The 17,333-nt window shown below is 41.8% G+C and overlaps 1 protein-coding gene across 19 annotated transcripts in view; it reads right to left on the reverse strand.

The window, feature by feature from the left end:
- Positions 1–17,333, reverse strand: part of PCDH7 (protocadherin 7) — a 398,059-nt gene that overhangs the window by 288,383 nt on the left and 92,343 nt on the right. The window contains exon 2 of one of the 19 annotated variants that reach the window (XM_042855409.2): positions 10,735–12,374. The exons of the other annotated variants lie outside the window; for them this stretch is intronic. Within the exon in view, the coding sequence (XP_042711343.2) occupies positions 12,330–12,374 (45 nt within the window). The 3' untranslated portion in view covers positions 10,735–12,329. Of the gene's footprint in view, positions 1–10,734; positions 12,375–17,333 lie in introns of those variants that run through there. 19 annotated transcript variants of the gene reach the window in all.

Here is a 17,333-nt window from a genome sequence, read left to right on the forward strand (position 1 = left end):
AATGTCCACTACCAGAAATGGCCTCACATTTATAAAATCTCTTTTGGACAAGCTTTACAAGAGGGGCACTACAGAAGAAACTAAACGAACAGCCTCTTCATTATCTTTTGTTTTGTTTATTATTATTTTTTTGGTTCCCTTACTTTACTAAGCCATGACATCACCTATAACATGGTAAGAAACTTTATGGTACAATTCATAACATAATTCACCTGCCTGATCTTTGTTTTTCCATATCAAATTTTGGGATACACATCCACAAGATGCTTCTTTGTATAGTGCTTAGCATAATGGGGCTCTGGTCTATGATTTGGTGTAACAATAATAATAATAATTAATTAATAATTAATAACAGTAGGTGGGTGAAACCTTATTATGGATTGAGTTAAAACCCCATTGAGATTGATAGTGTGAACTCACCCTTCAGTTAACACAGCTGTAAGCAAAAGTTCCCAGCTAAAACAAAAGAATTGCATGAACCCATCCATGAGCTTTTGGCTAAGTATTGTTTTGGGGTAGGGAAGTGTTGAGGGGTGGAGGAAAAGAGAACACACAGCAACTGAGAACAGGCAAGAAGAGAGAGCGAGAGAGAGAGAGAGAGAGAAGAGCTATGTTTACACTACGCACCTTTTAGCGACACAACTATGTGGCTACAGCCATGCCACTAAAAGGTGTGCAGAGTTGCTGCTCTTTGTTGGTGGGAGAGCTCTCCTGCTGACAAAACACTGTCCACACCGGCGCTTTTTGATGGTAAAACTATTGTTATTTGAGGTGTGTATTTTTTTCACACCCCTGAATAACAAAAGTTTTACTGACGAAAGTGCAGTGTAGACAAAGCCGAAAAAAGGCAAGAAAGAGGAGCATAGTGAGCATAGTGTGACTCTGGAAAAAGCTATATATAGAGAGAGCTTTGGGGTTTGGTGTTAACTGAAGAGGTTTGGGGCTGTACACTAAGAAATGGTTCCTTGTGATTTTTGGTTCCTTCTGCATTCAGAGACACAGGACTTCGTACATTCCTTGTAATTAAACTCAACTGCATCAAAGAAAACACTAAATTCCATCAATTTCTACCTCTAGCTGGAACATCCCCCAAACTTTCACTAACTTATTGGGTCAAAAAGGGGCAACATTGGTATCATAAGTGAGATCCAATTTCCAAGGAGAGAAACTGTAAGTTGGTACATGATGGAACAAATAGGGAGATGCTTGTTAAGTTAAAATGGCCAGCAGAATTTAAAGAATGACCTAAAAATGATCTAAAACAAGAACTGGAGGTTTCCAAAAAGGACTCAGAGAGGCAGGCTGAGATGAAATCTTTACAGGGGGGAGGGATAGCTCAGTGGTTTGAGCATTGGCCTGCTAAACCCAGTGTTGTGAGTTCAGTCCTTAAAGGGGCCATTGGGTGCATCTGGCTTCCCCCCGTCCTTTCACCACTGAAGGAGTGGCCAGATAATTGCCTGCAGTTGCCACATGAGGGAAATGGCTGGACAGTGGACTGCAGTTCCCCCGGAAGGGAGAAGAACAGAGCGTGATATGGTCGGAGGGCTGTGTCATGAAGAGGACACCACAGTCCTGGGAGCAACATGGGTCCTGGCACAAAAGTGATGGCAGCAAGACAACATCGGAAGAGGGCACACTGGCTAGCAGAGCTAATCCCTGGGACAGCCAGCAGGAGGCACCGCAGTGGTGAGTGAACCCTATCACACCTGTTGCAAAGTTTGGTGAAGATCATAGAAGATTAGGGTTGGAAGAGACCTCAGGAGGTCATCTACTCCAACACCCCGCTTAAAGCAGGACCAATCCCAGCCACGGCTTTGTCAAGCTGGGCCTTAAAAACCTCTAAGAATGAAAATTCCACCACCTCCCTAGGTAACCCATTCGAGTGCTTCACCACACTCCTAGTGAAATAGTGTTTCCTAATATCCAACCTAGACCTCCCCCACTGCAACTTGAGACCATTGCTTCTTGTTCTGTCATCTGCCACCACTGAAAACAGCCTAGCTCCATCCTCTTTGGAACCCCGCTTCAGATAGTTGAAGGTTGCTATCAAATCCCCCCTCACTCTTCTCTTCTGCAGACTAAATATGCCCAGTTCCCTCAGCCTCTCCTCATAATTCATGTGCCCCAGCCCCCTAATCATTTTGTTGCCCTCTTCTGGACTCTCTCCAAATTGTCCACATCCTTTCTGTAGTGGGGGACCCAAAACTGGATGCAAAACTCCAGCTGTGGCCTCACCAGTGCCGAATAGATGGGAATAATCACTTCCCTCAAACTGCTGGCAATGCTCCTACTAATGCAGCCCAATATGCCATTAGGCTTCTTGGCAACAAGGGCACACTGTTGACTTATATCCAGCTTCTTGTCCACAATAATCTCCAGGTCCTTTTCTGCAGAACTGCTGCTTAGTCAGTCGTTCCCCAATCTGTAACTGTGCATGGCATTCTTCCATCCGAAGTGCAGGACTCTGCACTTGTCCTTGCTGAACCTCATCAGATTTCTTTTGATCCAATCCTCCAATTTGTCTAGGTCACTCTGAACCCTATCCCTATCCTCCAGCACATCTACCTCTCCCCCCAATATAGTGTCATCCGCAGACTTGCTGAGAGTGCAATCCATCCCATCATCCAGATCATTAATGAAGATGTTGAACAAAAGTGGCCCCAGGACAGATCCCTGGGGCACTCTGCTTGATACCGGCTGCCACCTAGATATCGAGCCATTGATCACTACCTGCTGAGCCTATCTAGCCAGCTTTCTAGTCACCTTATCAGGGCCAGCTCTAGCTTTTTTGCTGCCCCAAGCAGCAAAAAAAAGCGCCGCCCCCCCCCCAGCTGAGCGCCGCACCGCCCCCCCCCAGCCGAGCGCCGCCAGAACCCCCCCAGAGCACCGCCCCCCGCGTCGCCCCCCCCGCCGAGCGCCGTGCGCCGGAGCCCACCCCCCCCGCGCCGAGCGCCGCCGGAACCCTCCCCCAGTGCCGAGCCCCGCGCCGCCCCCCCCCCGCCAACGAGTGCCGCCGGAGCCCGCCCCCGCCCCCTGCCAAGCGCCGCCGGAACCCCCCTCCAGCGCTGCACCGCACCCCCACCAAGCACCGCGCGCCGGAACCCCCCCCTCCCCGAGCGCCGTGCCCCGCGCTGCGCCGCGCCGCCGGAGCCCGCCCCCGCCGGAACCCCCTTCCAGTGCCGCGCCCACGCCGCCCCCTTGCTGAGCCCTGTGCAACTGGAGCCCGCCCCCCCAGCGCCACGCCGCCGGAGCGCCCCCCCGCGCTTCCCCCGCCACCCCTTACCAGGTGCCGCCCCAAGCATGTGCTTGGGTGCCTGGTGCCTAGAGCCGGCCCTGCACCTTATAGTCCATTCATCCAATCTATACTTTTTTAACTTGCTGGCAAGAATACTGTGGGAGACCGTATCAAATGCTTTGCTAAAGCTATAAAGCTATTGTTTGGCTTTGCTAAATATGCAACCACCTCTGTAAAGAGGCAAACCGGAACACTCCGATGGCATACAAGTTAACATAGGAACTATCCAAAATACTCTCAGCAAAGCCCCTGAACGGTCAGAGTACAACATAAGAAAGTCAAAGAAGTGAGGAAAGAATATGACAGAGGAAGAACTACCAAGCCATTAATATGAGGCCGATACCAGTAGAACAGTACGTTGCTGGAGTGATCATATAGAATCAAGAGGAGAAGGAAAAAAATATATCCAATAAGAATCTCCTGATGATGGATAAAAAATGAATATCAATCAATACACAGACAGGACGTACATCTAACAATGTGATGGAGGGAAAAGTTTTCTATCTGTGGAGGATGCAATTGACAGTGAAGAACATAACATCAAATATATGAAGAGTCAGCCAGACTAAAAGTCCATCTGGCTACAATAACAAATGATGGCCAAGCAATGTATCCCAGCCTCAGAAAGAATAAAAGAAAGGAGAAAGTACACCACTAAAGACAGATGATAAAGATTTACACAGAAATCATTGCACGGACAGCAGTAGAGAGAGACCGAACCAATTCATAACCCATGGCTTGTAGAAGAATGCCTCACTATGAATGCAAAGGAGCAGTCCTTAAATATCTGCACCTCGAACTGCAGTTCTGAAAAGGAATGTGTTCCGAAAAGGAAGAGATGGTGGAGCATGTGTTGAGCACCTGCAGGAGCCTAATTGGGGGAGAATATATGAACAGACACAATGAAGTTGCCAAGCATCTCCACTGGAGTCTCTGTGAAAAGTACGGATTTAAACGATCCACGCAATATTATAATCACCTAACTGAAAGCACCCTAGAGAATGAAGAGGCCAAGATTATAAGGACTCTGGCAATTGTCACAGATCAAAGGGTGCAGGCAAACAGGCCTGACATAGTCCTTGTAGAAAAGAAGACAAGCAAGACCATGTTGATTAATATTGCCAGCAGACAGAAACATAAAAAAGAAACAAGAAGAGAGAATGGTGAAGTATGAAGAACTCATGAAGTGGAACAATTTTGAAAAACTAGAACAATGATGATGCCTTTGATCATTGGAGCAGTTGAAGCAATCCTTAAAGGTTTGAATGAGCATATCAAGAGCATGTGAGGAGAAGAAGACATCAAAATCAGTGACTTCCAGAAGACAGTACTTTTAGGCATTGTGAGAATTTTAAGGAAAGTCAAAGGAGAAGAAGTGCATTTGAGCACCTAAAATGAAGGATTTCTGCAGAGAGCTTAACAGAAATCTTGACTACCCAAAACAATTTGTGGTAAGCATATATTAGTGACTAATGGGGATAAATTTTAGACAGTTGCTTTCCCCTATTTTATGCTTATGCTGTGAAGGCTACTTGTGTTAAAAAAAAAAAACCATGATGTAACACTGAGGGATAATAATAATAGTAAAGGTGTGAAGAACCAACATGCATAAGAAAGTAGCTGATATATGAACAATTCTTTAAAATGTTTTATAAAGTTGGGAGTGTAAGCTGCTAAATCCGCTTGACTAGTGTAACTTACATACTCCATATGTATGGAACAGATAAATAAATGTCTCATTGATCATGGCAGCTTTTAGGAGTAGTATGACATCTCAGAATGACCTCTTGTTTTTAAACAATCTCTCTGCTAGGCACAGGTGTGCTTTCTTTCAGCAGCAAGCATACAGATAGTTATTATTTCCTGGTTTAAATATTGTGGATAATGCTAAGACAATACAGTCATATTCATAGGGGATATGTTAAGGTATGGAAAAAATTAAGGATTTGACCATTCACTTTTATTTTCTGGACTTTGGTGATAGAGAAAATGTTGGTTTTCTGTTTTATCTGCAATGAATCCAAGGATCTCATCCTGACTATTGAATAAATTCTGTTTGCACAGTTAAGTAGAACATCAGTGTTTCCTTCAGAAGAATCAGAAATCTAGAAAAATATGTCTTCAACACGGGATACTTTACCAGATCACAATCTCATCTTTACATAATGACTTGTCCAACAACTCTCTCAAGACACACGTGCCACACTCATATTGTCATGGGCCCATATCCTATGCCTATTGAAGTCAATTGATAAAGTCTCATTGACTTTTCTGGTGTAAGGGTCAGCCATGAAAAGGAATGGAGCCATTGTTCCTTGTCCATGATCACTTCTTCCCTCATATGACAAAATCTGATTTTAATAAGTTCTTAACTGAGGATTTTCAAAAGCACTGAAATCCTCACTGAAATCAATGGTAAAACTCCCACTTATGTCAATTGCAGTTCAGCCGGGCACTTTTGAAAATTCCACTGTTAAGCTTCTGTGATAGGAAATATATCAGCACAACTCCAGCTTCACTCATCTCCATCAATTATTATTCTCATTTAACAGTTTCCCTTGACTCTTGTTTAGAGGGCTGAGTGGGGAGCGTAGGCCAAGGACACTAAAATAATTCATATTTTAAGGACTTAAGTGGAACTCATACTGTACATAGCCCTTTGGTGAGCCCTCTGCACAGGGGTGAATTTTGCTCTTAATGTCACACAAACTCCTTATGATCCAAAGAAGGATATATAATATGTTCCTATTCAAAATCTAAGCTCTAAAATTAGCCAGACCTCACTAAGGGTCATGTATTTGAGGATTTCTTCTGGGTGAACATTTTGTGGAAAATAGAGCTTCCTATTTACATGCAAATCAAGTAAAATTGTTTCCAAAAGTAAACATTAAAAATGACACTTTCCTTAAAAAAAAAAAAAGAATATCAAGTGAGTTCTATTAGTTTTTCATTCAACATTTCTGCTGAAAAAAACCTAAAAATACCACATATTTTTTCCTCACTGTCACAAAACATAAAAACAGCTGAAGGATTTTTTTCTCAAACTTGAAAAAAAAAAATCTTAGGACAGAAACCAAGAATGGAAAGTCATGAGAATGTGTCATCATAACTTAAAATGTTTTACAACCTTAACTGTAATGTTACTAGAAGATGACCTCTAGATGTATACACATGCACAGTCCCACACATACATGCTCAACCATATGTATGAGTGCAAGTATAAACTATATATATATACTCAATTTTAAAAAAAAATCCCTCAAATATTGAAAATAGCCATGACTCATTTTCACAGTGGTTTCTAAGCTCATAAAACTAAAAGAGAAGCCAACTCTACTGTGATGAACATAAGCAGTTACAAACTGTCTGATTTCAAGTGAAAATCTAACATAGAAAATGAGAGTTTCTTAATCAGGCAAAGGATACTGTAGGTGCGAAAAAGCAGAGGCACCATTATTTTCAGAGCAGAAGGGGGAGAGTAGATGAAGCTACTACTGTATTTCACACACACAAAAATGCAATGAAGGGTAAAATGAACTAAAGGAGACTGTGATTAAATGAGGAGGTGGTAGGAATCAGTGTGGTTAGAAGATATTTTCTCAGGATATGTAGGAAAGAAAAGCTGCAGGAAAATTAATGTAGACTTGATGAAGCAAGGAGCTTTTCAGTACATGTTAAATTAAGTATTAATTCTTCTTGCTTAATCTTCTTGCAAATTTCAATGGCTCATGTTTTCCTTGAAACTGAGATCTGTGTCACTACCCCTTTAACAATGTAGTTTATGTCTCTTTAGTAAAATCTGCATATCTGTTATTACAATTCCGAATCCTCAAAATCGTAATTAAATATATATCCTTACTTAAACAGGAAGCATTTTACACTCTTCCTTTTTGATTTGGGTCAAACTTTCATTCTACAATTTACTGCCAAAAATCAGCTTCTTTTTACAGACTAAAGACTATTCTAAAGGAATTTACATTTTAATGTGTTAAACCCAGAGGATAAACAAAAACTAATAATTCCACACCTATCCTAATGTTTATTTAAGTTATGTACAGTGGAGGAAAGATTTATCAATGTAAAACAGCATTTTATTTTCACAATATTACAATTAGTATTAGTACATGCTGTATTTATTAACTTCGCTGTTTCATTACCACATTTTTGTTTTCTAATTAAAATTTTGATTACATTTATGACAATTAGAGAATTTAATATGTGCATGTTTACTCAGTTTAAGAAATAAGATCATTTATTTCCCTGTAATTCAGCAGTTTATAAAAATAAGTAAGGCACCAGTAGTTAAGAATGTGCTGAATTTAAGCAAGTGAACTGTTCCACTGAAGTCAACGGGATTACTCAATGCTTAAAGTTAAATGCAAGATTAAGTGTTTTGCTAGATCAAAGCCAAAGAACACAATCTTTAATGTAATTCCTGCACATTCAGGGTCTGATTCAAAGCCCTTGGAAGGCAATAGGAGGCTACAAATCAGGACTCAAGTTAAATGGGAAATATCTACCCACTTACATGTAATATCTATTATTGTGAATAAATTAAGTTCAATTTCTTAATTGTTAAAATTTAATTATTCAGGCCTTTTTCAGCAAACTTTTAGATCAACTCGCCTCTAGCCAAGCCAGATAATTAGCCTTGTTCTTGCCCTTAAATGACTTAATTCTTTATTTTGTTTACCATCACTCACCGGCAAGGAGGGAGAGAACTGGTCCTTACATGGAGTTTATATAGAGATAATTACAAAGTGCAAGGAACTTCCCCCTCTGCCCTCTCCACAATGACTAAAAACAAGGGAGCACAGGGACTACTCCCTCCATGGGTCTCCTGGAGTACAACTGCAGCATGGGCCTGCCTCCCCTTAGCAATGGCCTGTGTATCTGGTCAAACTCAGGAAAGCAGGCAGCACTATTCACAGAGATGGTGCTAAAACAACGAGGAATCCTTGTGGCACCTTAGAGACTAAAAAATGTATTTGGGCATAAGCTTTCGTGGGCTAGAACCTACTTCATCAAATACATGAAGTGGAAAATACAGGAGCAGGTATAAATACATGAAAGGATGGGAGTTGCCTTACCAAGTATGAGGTCAATCTAACGAGACAATTCACTTAACAGTAGGATACCAAGGGAGGAAAGATAACTTTTGAAGTGGTAATGAGAGTGGTCTATTTCAGACAGTTGACAAGAAGGTGTGAGAAGGGGGAAATTAGTATTGGGGAAAATAGGTTTAGGTTTTGTAATGACCCAACCACTCCCAGTCTTCATTCAAGCCTAATCTGATGGTGTCCAGTTTGCAAATTAATTCCAGTTCTGCAGTTTCACGTTGGAGTCTGTTTTTGAAGTCTTTTTGTTGAAAAATTGCCACTTTTAGGTTTGTTATTGAGTGACCAGAGAGATTGAGGTGTTCTCCTACTGGTTTTTGATTCCTGATGTCAGATTCATGTCCATTTATTCTTTTGCATAGAGACTGTCCGGTCTGGCCAATGTACATGGCAGAGGGGCATTTCTGGCACATGATGGCATATATCACATTGGTAGATGTGCAGGTGAACAAGCCCCTGATGGTGTGTCTGGTGTGATTAGGTCCTATAATGGTGTCCCTTGAATAGATATGTGGACAGAGTTGGCACTGGGGTTTGTTGCAGGGTTTGGTTCCTGGGTTGGTGTTTTTGTTGTGTGGTGTGTGGTTGCTGGTGAGTATTTGCTTCACTCCCCCTGTGTGCTAGGAACCTTGGAGAGGGATTGGCTTACTTTTTGATATCAATGGAAATATTACCCATCTCTGAGGTGTGTAATTGGACCTTTAGTCCACCTTCCCCTGTCCCAATCCAAACAAGCTGGTAACAATTGAAAAGTAGAATACAAAGTACAATACAAAATTGTTTTAAATAGCCTCTTAACACTCAAAATATCCTAAATGACAGTGAAAAGCAATGGATTAGCTGCCTGTGACAATGGAGGGAAAAATTATATATGACACTCAATAAATGGGTGCTCAACAATAGCTAGCCCCGGGACAAGCATGTCTTTTAAGAGAGGGAATACTGTTAAGGCACAGGATTAATCATAAATCTTCTTGAAAAGTGACATGGGACCCTTGGCTTCCACCTAAACCGGGATAAACTAGAAGGGTTCTCAGTGTAACAGGTCACCATGTAATGAACTGCTACACTTCTCATGGGGCAACACACCTATAGTTCTGCACTACAGTTTCATCATTAGGCAGCTGAGTCCAGGTATAAAAAAAACAATCGACCTTCCAAACCACAGAGAAGAGTGCTACTAACTGAAACATACACAACAGTGTAGTGTCTGTAGGTCACAATATATTACAATGCAGATTGCCTGAAAAATCTCAAATCTCTTGCTACAAGTCTTTTGCTTCTCTGCTTTCCAGTGTATGTAAGATGGGCCACATTGATGGTATGAGCTGGACTGAAATAAGCATGAGAAAAGAGAACAGAGATGTCAGAAATCAAGGAAAGTCTCTCTGATACTGAGTCATAAACACCGCTATAGTCTTACAGGAAAAGTGACAGGTTTGCTGTAAATGCCTGTCAAGAATCTGCCAAAAACACATTTCTGAATCTCGCGTGATGGTCAAATATGCATTGTCAAACTTCTGTTAGTTCTTGGCTGCTGTGACTGTAATTGCAAACTGGTTCTCTAATGGGCTTTTGTTTTTGTCCCGTGCTCCACACAATCCTGCTACAGATACAATAAGGATATTATTCTAAATCTATATTTGCTATCCTATTTTTTCTTCCACACCCTGTGAAAAGTCTACACCCAGTAAAAGAGTCAGCAAAGATTACAAACCACCAGCCTATTTACTAACTCCTTTACTAACATATACAATTTCGAGCTATTTATCAGATCAGGACTCCATTTCGAGCTATTTATTTATTTTTTTGCCATTGGCTTGCCTTCCTAAGAGTGCTGTGGGCATACCACACCATAACTTGGTAACCATATATTCCTGATAAGTTGTATTAGTACCCTTTGCTACAGAAAATTATCTTGAACTCTGTTCCTTTCCCTGCTTCAGTTTTCTGTTCTGAAACAGGTATGGAGAGACATGAACAAATGTAAAAATACATGTAGCGGGGCTATCAAAGTGGAGGGGCTTCCTGTAAAAAGATGACATTTGTGGTGTCACACAAATGTCCCATCTAAATCTGTTTTGGATTGAAAAGTAATATAGTACAGTGGTTCTCAAACTGGGGTCTACAAACGCCCTGGGGGTCCATGAGGGCACTACAGGGGGTCCGCGAGTCCTCCCTCCCAGTGCCTCCTGCATGCCACTGAACAGCTGTTCAGCAGTGTGCAGGAACTGCTGGGAAGGAGAGGGGACAGGACACACTTGGGGGAGGGGCGGAAAGAGGCGGGGAAGAGGAGGGGCAGAGGTGGAGTGGGGGTGGGGCCTTGGGGGAAGAGGTGGAGTGGGGGCGTGGCCTAGGGTTGAGCACCCCTGGGAAATATTAGAAGTCAGCTTGGGGGTCCGCTGCTATAATAAAAATTTGCTACATATTTTTGTGCATCCTATCACCATACAAGACATATAGAGATGGGGACAAAGCAATTTAATTTCAGTATACCTTTCATAAAACTGCACCTCCAACTGCATTAAAATAATTAATAACATAAAATTGCAGACTGCCCTGTATTTAGTGTAAAATTACAGAAAACAAGTCCTATGAAAGAGGGAGTGAGACGTGGAAAGGCATAGGTAACCCGCACACTTCCTGGGTGTGGTATTTTATCCCATCTAGTGGCACCAAGACCACTTAGAGAGAGATTAATGAGTCTGCTCTACAGTCTTAACTAAGATGGATATGGTTTTTAGCTCATGCAGTAGAGGGTCATGCATTTAGCTCGAGAGGGCCCAGGTTCGATCCTGCCCACTGACAACCAGGGTCTGTTGAGGTTACATATAAACAAAAGGTATCAGAGGGGTAGCCATGTTAGTCTGAATCTGTAAAAAGCAACAGAGGGTCCTGTGGCACCTTTAAGACTAACAGAAGTATTGGGAGCATAAGCTTTCGTGGGTAAGAACCTCACTTCTTCAGATGCAAGTAATGGAAATCTCCAGAGGCAGGTATAAATCAGTATGGAGATAACGAGGTTAGTTCAATCAGGGAGGGTGAGGTGCTCTGCTAGCAGTTAAGGTGTGAACACCAAGGGAGGAGAAACTGTTCTGTAGTTGGATAGCCATTCACACTCTTTGTTTAATCCTGATCTGATGGTGTCAAATTTGCAAATGAACTGGAGCTCAGCAGTTTCTCTTTGGAGTCTCCAGTTCATTTGCAAATATGACACCATCAGATCAGGATTAAACAAAGACTGTTGCTATAAACAAAAGGATATTTTTTTATTATTAAGTTTGACAAAACAGGTCTGGTGTCCCCCCAGAAAAAGAAAGGCAGTTTCACACAGCCAGAGCTTCAAGAGAGAGAGCTATACATAGTCGGCATGACATTGTAGGAGGGACAGGGGTAGGTTCTAGAGGAGCTGGAAGGGGATAAAGAGAGCCAAGGTCTGTGAAGCAGGCTGAACTAAATCTATGGAAGTCTTGACAATGTTTGGAAGTTGGAATGGGGAGCCAGTGGATATGTCTGAGAATAAGGTGGATATTACATATCAGTAACTATTGATGTTTGTGAGCAGATGGGAAGCAAGATTCCATACAGGCTGGCATAAGGGAATGTGTAGTTCAGATGAGAGGAGATGAAGACAAGGTTGAAGATATTATGAGAAATGGAATGGTACATGTGGTTATAGGTAGTTTTTTCTGATACAGCAAACATGGAAAGAATAAGTTCAGAGTCAAAGAGAACACCAAAGTTCTAGTACAGTAGTGTTCAACCTTTTTTCATTTGCGGACTCTTAAAATGTCGAATGGAGGTGCGGATGCCTTTGGAAATGTTAGACACAGGTTGAAAACCACTGTTCTAATATGTAGCTGCAAACACAAGGTCTGAGTTGAGAAGGGAGATGGAATTTGTTTGAAGATGATCATTTACCATATCCAAGTGGAGCACTTTTTTTTCTTTGAGATATTTGGCTGAAGGAAACAGAAAAAAACAACAATTCACTCAGTATAAAAAAAGTGACTAGAGACGAGTGTAAAACATTATACTCCCTTGAGTATCAAAAGATAAAAGTGGCAATGCCTGGTTAAAGAAATAGACCTAATTTCAGACAACAAAGAAAAAAATATGTTCATGGGATTAAGGGCATGATTCCCATCATGAATGACAAAATGGCTATCCATTCCAAAATCAGAGAGAATATACCTTTAATATTAAACTGCTGTATTAATTTTGAAAACAGGATACTACTGTAGATGCATAAGACAAGTTGATGTGTCTAGTCATATGGTATGGCTAAAGGGAGCAGGGAAGGAAAAAGAGATAAATTATATCTTGCATGTTCCAGGAGTGACATGAATAATTCCTTAATTTTATCTTTTATTTGTGAGGGGCATCAACCATTTTAAGCAGCATCAGTGATGTTTTTACTAGTTAACTGCTTTAGATTCTTTAAATGGGGTGAATAATAATGGCAATTAATTGCTGATGAATGCCACATAATCAAAAGTCCTTTCATAATACCTCATTAGTATAAATTTCATTTGGACACCATCCATGATATCTTAAATTTGAGAGAGAAAATGTTGTGGATAATTTTAAGTTCCAAAATAATGAAAATAAACAGCTGGTTGTGAGGACAGTTGTTTACATGGATTTCTATTAATTTATGTAATTATTCTATATTGGTAATGAAGGCCACTGGGTGGTCTTGTTGAATGTCCTAGGGATGGGATGTCAAGAACTAGTGATCTCCAACAGTGGGCTCTGCCTCTAACTAGCTGTTGTGACATTGGACAAATCAATAAATTTATCGATGTGTAAAATGAGAAAAATAATACTCATCTACAACACAGGGATGATTTGTGGATTCATTAGTTAATGCATGTACAGTTCTTTGAAAATATTAAGCACTAGAGAAGTTTATATAATACTGTTAATTATCTTCCAGAGCAGATCAGTCAAATCTAGAGTCTGACATTCTTTAGGAAATGTTGCAAAGACTGCTTTGAGAAAGCCATTCCACCGTAAGCGACATTCACAATATGAACAACTCCTTCTCTTCCCAAACCTCTTCCAACCAGGAATAAGCAGCCCTATACACCCACAGTAGAGGGAGCACAAGAACTGTTATTTGATGGGGATTTTATGCAGATGCACAAGACAGGAAGGAGTCATGTGTACCCCATCACCCCAGCACACCGAGGCAAAGGTCCCTCACAATGTGCTCCTTACTGTTAGCTGGGGGTGCAATAAAGGTGGGGGGCCCTGCCCCCCAGTTGGTCCCTGATCATAGCTAGAAGTTTGGCTTGGCTGCCCCTCTGCCATAACAGAAGCAGGGCCAAATCTGAGATGTGCTGTGACCCAGTGCACAAAATCATGATGCCACTCACTCATTCTTGGTCTGGATCTGTTCAATATCTTCATCTATGATTTAGATAATGGCATAGAGAGTACACTTACAAAGTTTGTGGATTACACCAAGCTGGGAGGGATTGCAAGTGCTTTGGAGGACAGCATTAAAATTCAAAATTATCGGGACAAACTGGAGAAATGGTCTGAAGTAAATAGGGTGAAATTCAATAAGGACAAATGCAAATTACTCCATTTAGGAAGGAACAATCAATTGCACACATACAAAATGGGAAATGACTGCCTAGGAAGGAATACTGCGGAAAGGGATTTCTTGGGGGTCATAGTGGATCACAAGCTAAATATGAATCAACAGTGTAATATTGTTGCAAAAAAAAAAAAAGCAAACATCAATCTGGGATGTATAAGCAGGAATATTGTAAGCAAGACACGAGAAGTAATTCTTTCTGCTCTACTCCGCGCTGATTAGGCCTCAACTGGAGTATTGTGTCCAGTTCTGGGTGCCACATTTCAGGAAAGATGTGGACAAATTGGAGAAAGTCCAAAGAAAGTCCAAAGAAGAGCAACAAAAATGATTAAAGGTCTAGAAAACATGACCTATGAGGGAAGATTGAAAAAAATGGGTTTGTTTAGTCTGGAGAAGAGAAGATGGAGGAGGTACATGACAACAGTTTACAAAGAGGAGGAAGAAAAATTGTTCTTCTTAACCTCTTGAGGATTGGACAAAAAGCAATGGGCATAAAACTGCAGCAAGGGTGTTTTAATTTGGACGTTAGGAAAAACTTCCTGTCAAGATGGTTAAGCACTGGAATAAATTGCCAAGGGAGGCTTTGAAATCTCCATTGTTGGAGATTTTTAAGAGCAGGTTAGACAAACACCTGTCAGGGATGGTCTAGACAATACTTAGACCTGCCATGAGTGCAGCTGACTGGACTAGATGACCACTCAAGGTCCCTTCCAGTCCTATGATTCTATGAGTCTATATTTGGTCTAATTGCCCCTCTTACAACCCTGTGAACCTGCTCTCCCCAACTTTGTAGTCCTTCCAGCACCCCTGAGCACCAGGAACCCCCAACACCCAGGAGCATGAGAGGATTGGATCTGGGATTTTGATGCTTCCTGAGGAAGCAAAGACACAGAAGGAGGATGGGGTCTGTTGCTCTCAGAACTGCCTGGCCACTGGTGGAGATGGTGCTCTTCTGAGTAAGAGCTCAGACTAGGGGTGGGGCAAGGAGACTGCAGGGCTAGGTGCAGGGGGGACAGCTCAAGACTGGGTGCACGGCAATGTGGGGGGAAGAGCACAGGGATGGGGTTAGAGCATCAGGAAGGGAGTATGTGTGGAGCTGAGTGCAGGGGGAAGAGCACTGGTCTCAGTGCAGATACAGTGAGGAAGTCTGGGTGCACGGGGGGAGTGCAGGGGAGAGAGCTTTTCAATGGGTAGGGGAGGGAGAGGTCCCAATCACAGTTCAGGGAAATTGCACCCACCTGGCTCCTTAGCCATCATTGCTATTGGGAGAGACCAACTGAGGGTCTCTCTCCTCATGACCAGGGTTTTCCCAGGCTGCACTGTTCCCTGCCTACTCTGTGATATTCCCAGCATGCCAGACAGCCTAAACAGCCAGGGTTCTGCACTTTGCTTTCTCTCCAGAGGCTACGTAGTTGCCCAAAGTTATGAGTTAACATACAGCCCTTTCTAAGGAAGCATTTTTATTCTTAAGGTGAAAGCATTCCAGAGGAAACATATTGTAATCAATAAAAGAACCTACAAGAATGCTGAAAAGCTTACCAGAAGTCATCTCAATTCCAACGTCAGGCTATGGAAGCTGTCAGTCCTTCCAACCCTTCCCTAAGAATTGCCCCCTCCCCTCATTGAACAGAAGGTCCAGTCCATTTGCTATATCAGAAAGAAGAGCCTGAGTCAGTTTTAACTCAGATTATTTAACCAAAATTCCTTTCTTTGTCTGTTGGTCTCTGAAGAATCCAGTATGAAACAATATTTCCACACCTTTCTCCAGGTAGCTCTCTAGAGGTGTTACAAGCTCTGTAAATTTGCCTAATCACGCCCCCACTGTTCTTAATTCCTCCCCCATGGAATTACATACAACACCTGCTCCCCAATGATACATAAAATTAATACAGTAAGATCTCCCCAAAACATTGCAGGAAATTGCCATAAATGTTACACTCTTCCACTGAAAATTCTGATTGCACCCCAATGTTAGCCCCCTATTCAGCTGATGCTAGCCCTTTTCACTGTTGAGTTTCCCTTTGCTATGTAGTGGAAGATAATTGCTCAATATACAACAAAGAAAGAAGGAGGAAGGGTGTTGAACTGTAAACAAGCTTAATTTTATGCAGAAACAGTCTAGAAAACTTAACGGAGGGACAAGAGCCAAATGGAAAGTAGCCAAATATTTTCCTTTAAGAATTAGCCCTTGGTAAAGCTAAGGAAAGAATTCAGAAGGGTTCTGAGTGGGATCCATTGATAAAATTCTCAGCCATTACATGCCAACAGAGGGAAAGATAACACCTTTCACTGAGATGTCCTCAACTTTTCTTCCCACCAAATCCATGCTAAATAGATACAAAAGCCAGAATCTTAACTGAATGCAATTTCTCCTTCTAGGATTTGTGAAGCTTATTCCTCTAAAAATTGATTTAGTCCAGAATCATATTCCATTGTTTTCTTTATTCTACTAATGTAATTGATGATTAATATCAGGAATTGCAGATTTATTTTATCAGGATTGTGTACAAACACTGTATGTGCCATATACCAGCTGCCTTTTCTCAATTAATTAATAAAGTTATCACAGAGTGGTTTTTGACATAATTAAATAGTTCCGAGACAATACATTATTTATTTCCAAGACATCTTTATCTTTGAGTCCTTCCTAAAAATGTCCTAATTAACTAGCAATTTACTACAAAGGGCCAAATTGTAATGTGCATGGAGCTATGCTACTCCCTGGGGACCTCAGGCAGAAATTGTGCCATGAATCCCTCCCCAAGTGGCTCAGTGTGCTGAAAGACTGCACAGGCTGTACCAGCCCTCCTTTAGAATGGTGCAGCCTACCTCTTTCCTCCTTTCTTCCCCTCCTACACATTTAGTGTAACAGGGCTATTGATGGACTAGGGCCCTGGTTCTGCTCCTCATCACCCCTACTCATCCCCACTGGGATGCACTGAAGCAACAGAGCCTGCTCTCAGCAACTGTGGCCAAGTCCTTGTGCAGAACCCACCAGGATGGGCTCCTTGTACACTCTCCCTTGCACTCTGGCCCTGAATAACTGATTAGCACAAGTGAAATCCTGACTGAGATTCGCATATGCACAAGATAAGAAACACTAAACTTTTCAAGCAGTGACCAATATCTAAATATGCTTAAACATGGACATTGCAGGGGAAAGGGGCTAACATGGTAATTGGGGAAATTCATGAGCAAAGGGCATATCCTGTGCACCTGTGAAAAAACACATATTCAGAGCCTACATACCACTGAGGTGAAAGATGACTGACAGGCCAAAGGCCCTATCAATGAATATAAACTTGTAGTACTG

This window comes from Chrysemys picta, chromosome 5 (assembly GCF_011386835.1).
Source record: "Chrysemys picta bellii isolate R12L10 chromosome 5, ASM1138683v2, whole genome shotgun sequence".
NCBI lineage: Eukaryota > Metazoa > Chordata > Testudines > Emydidae > Chrysemys > Chrysemys picta.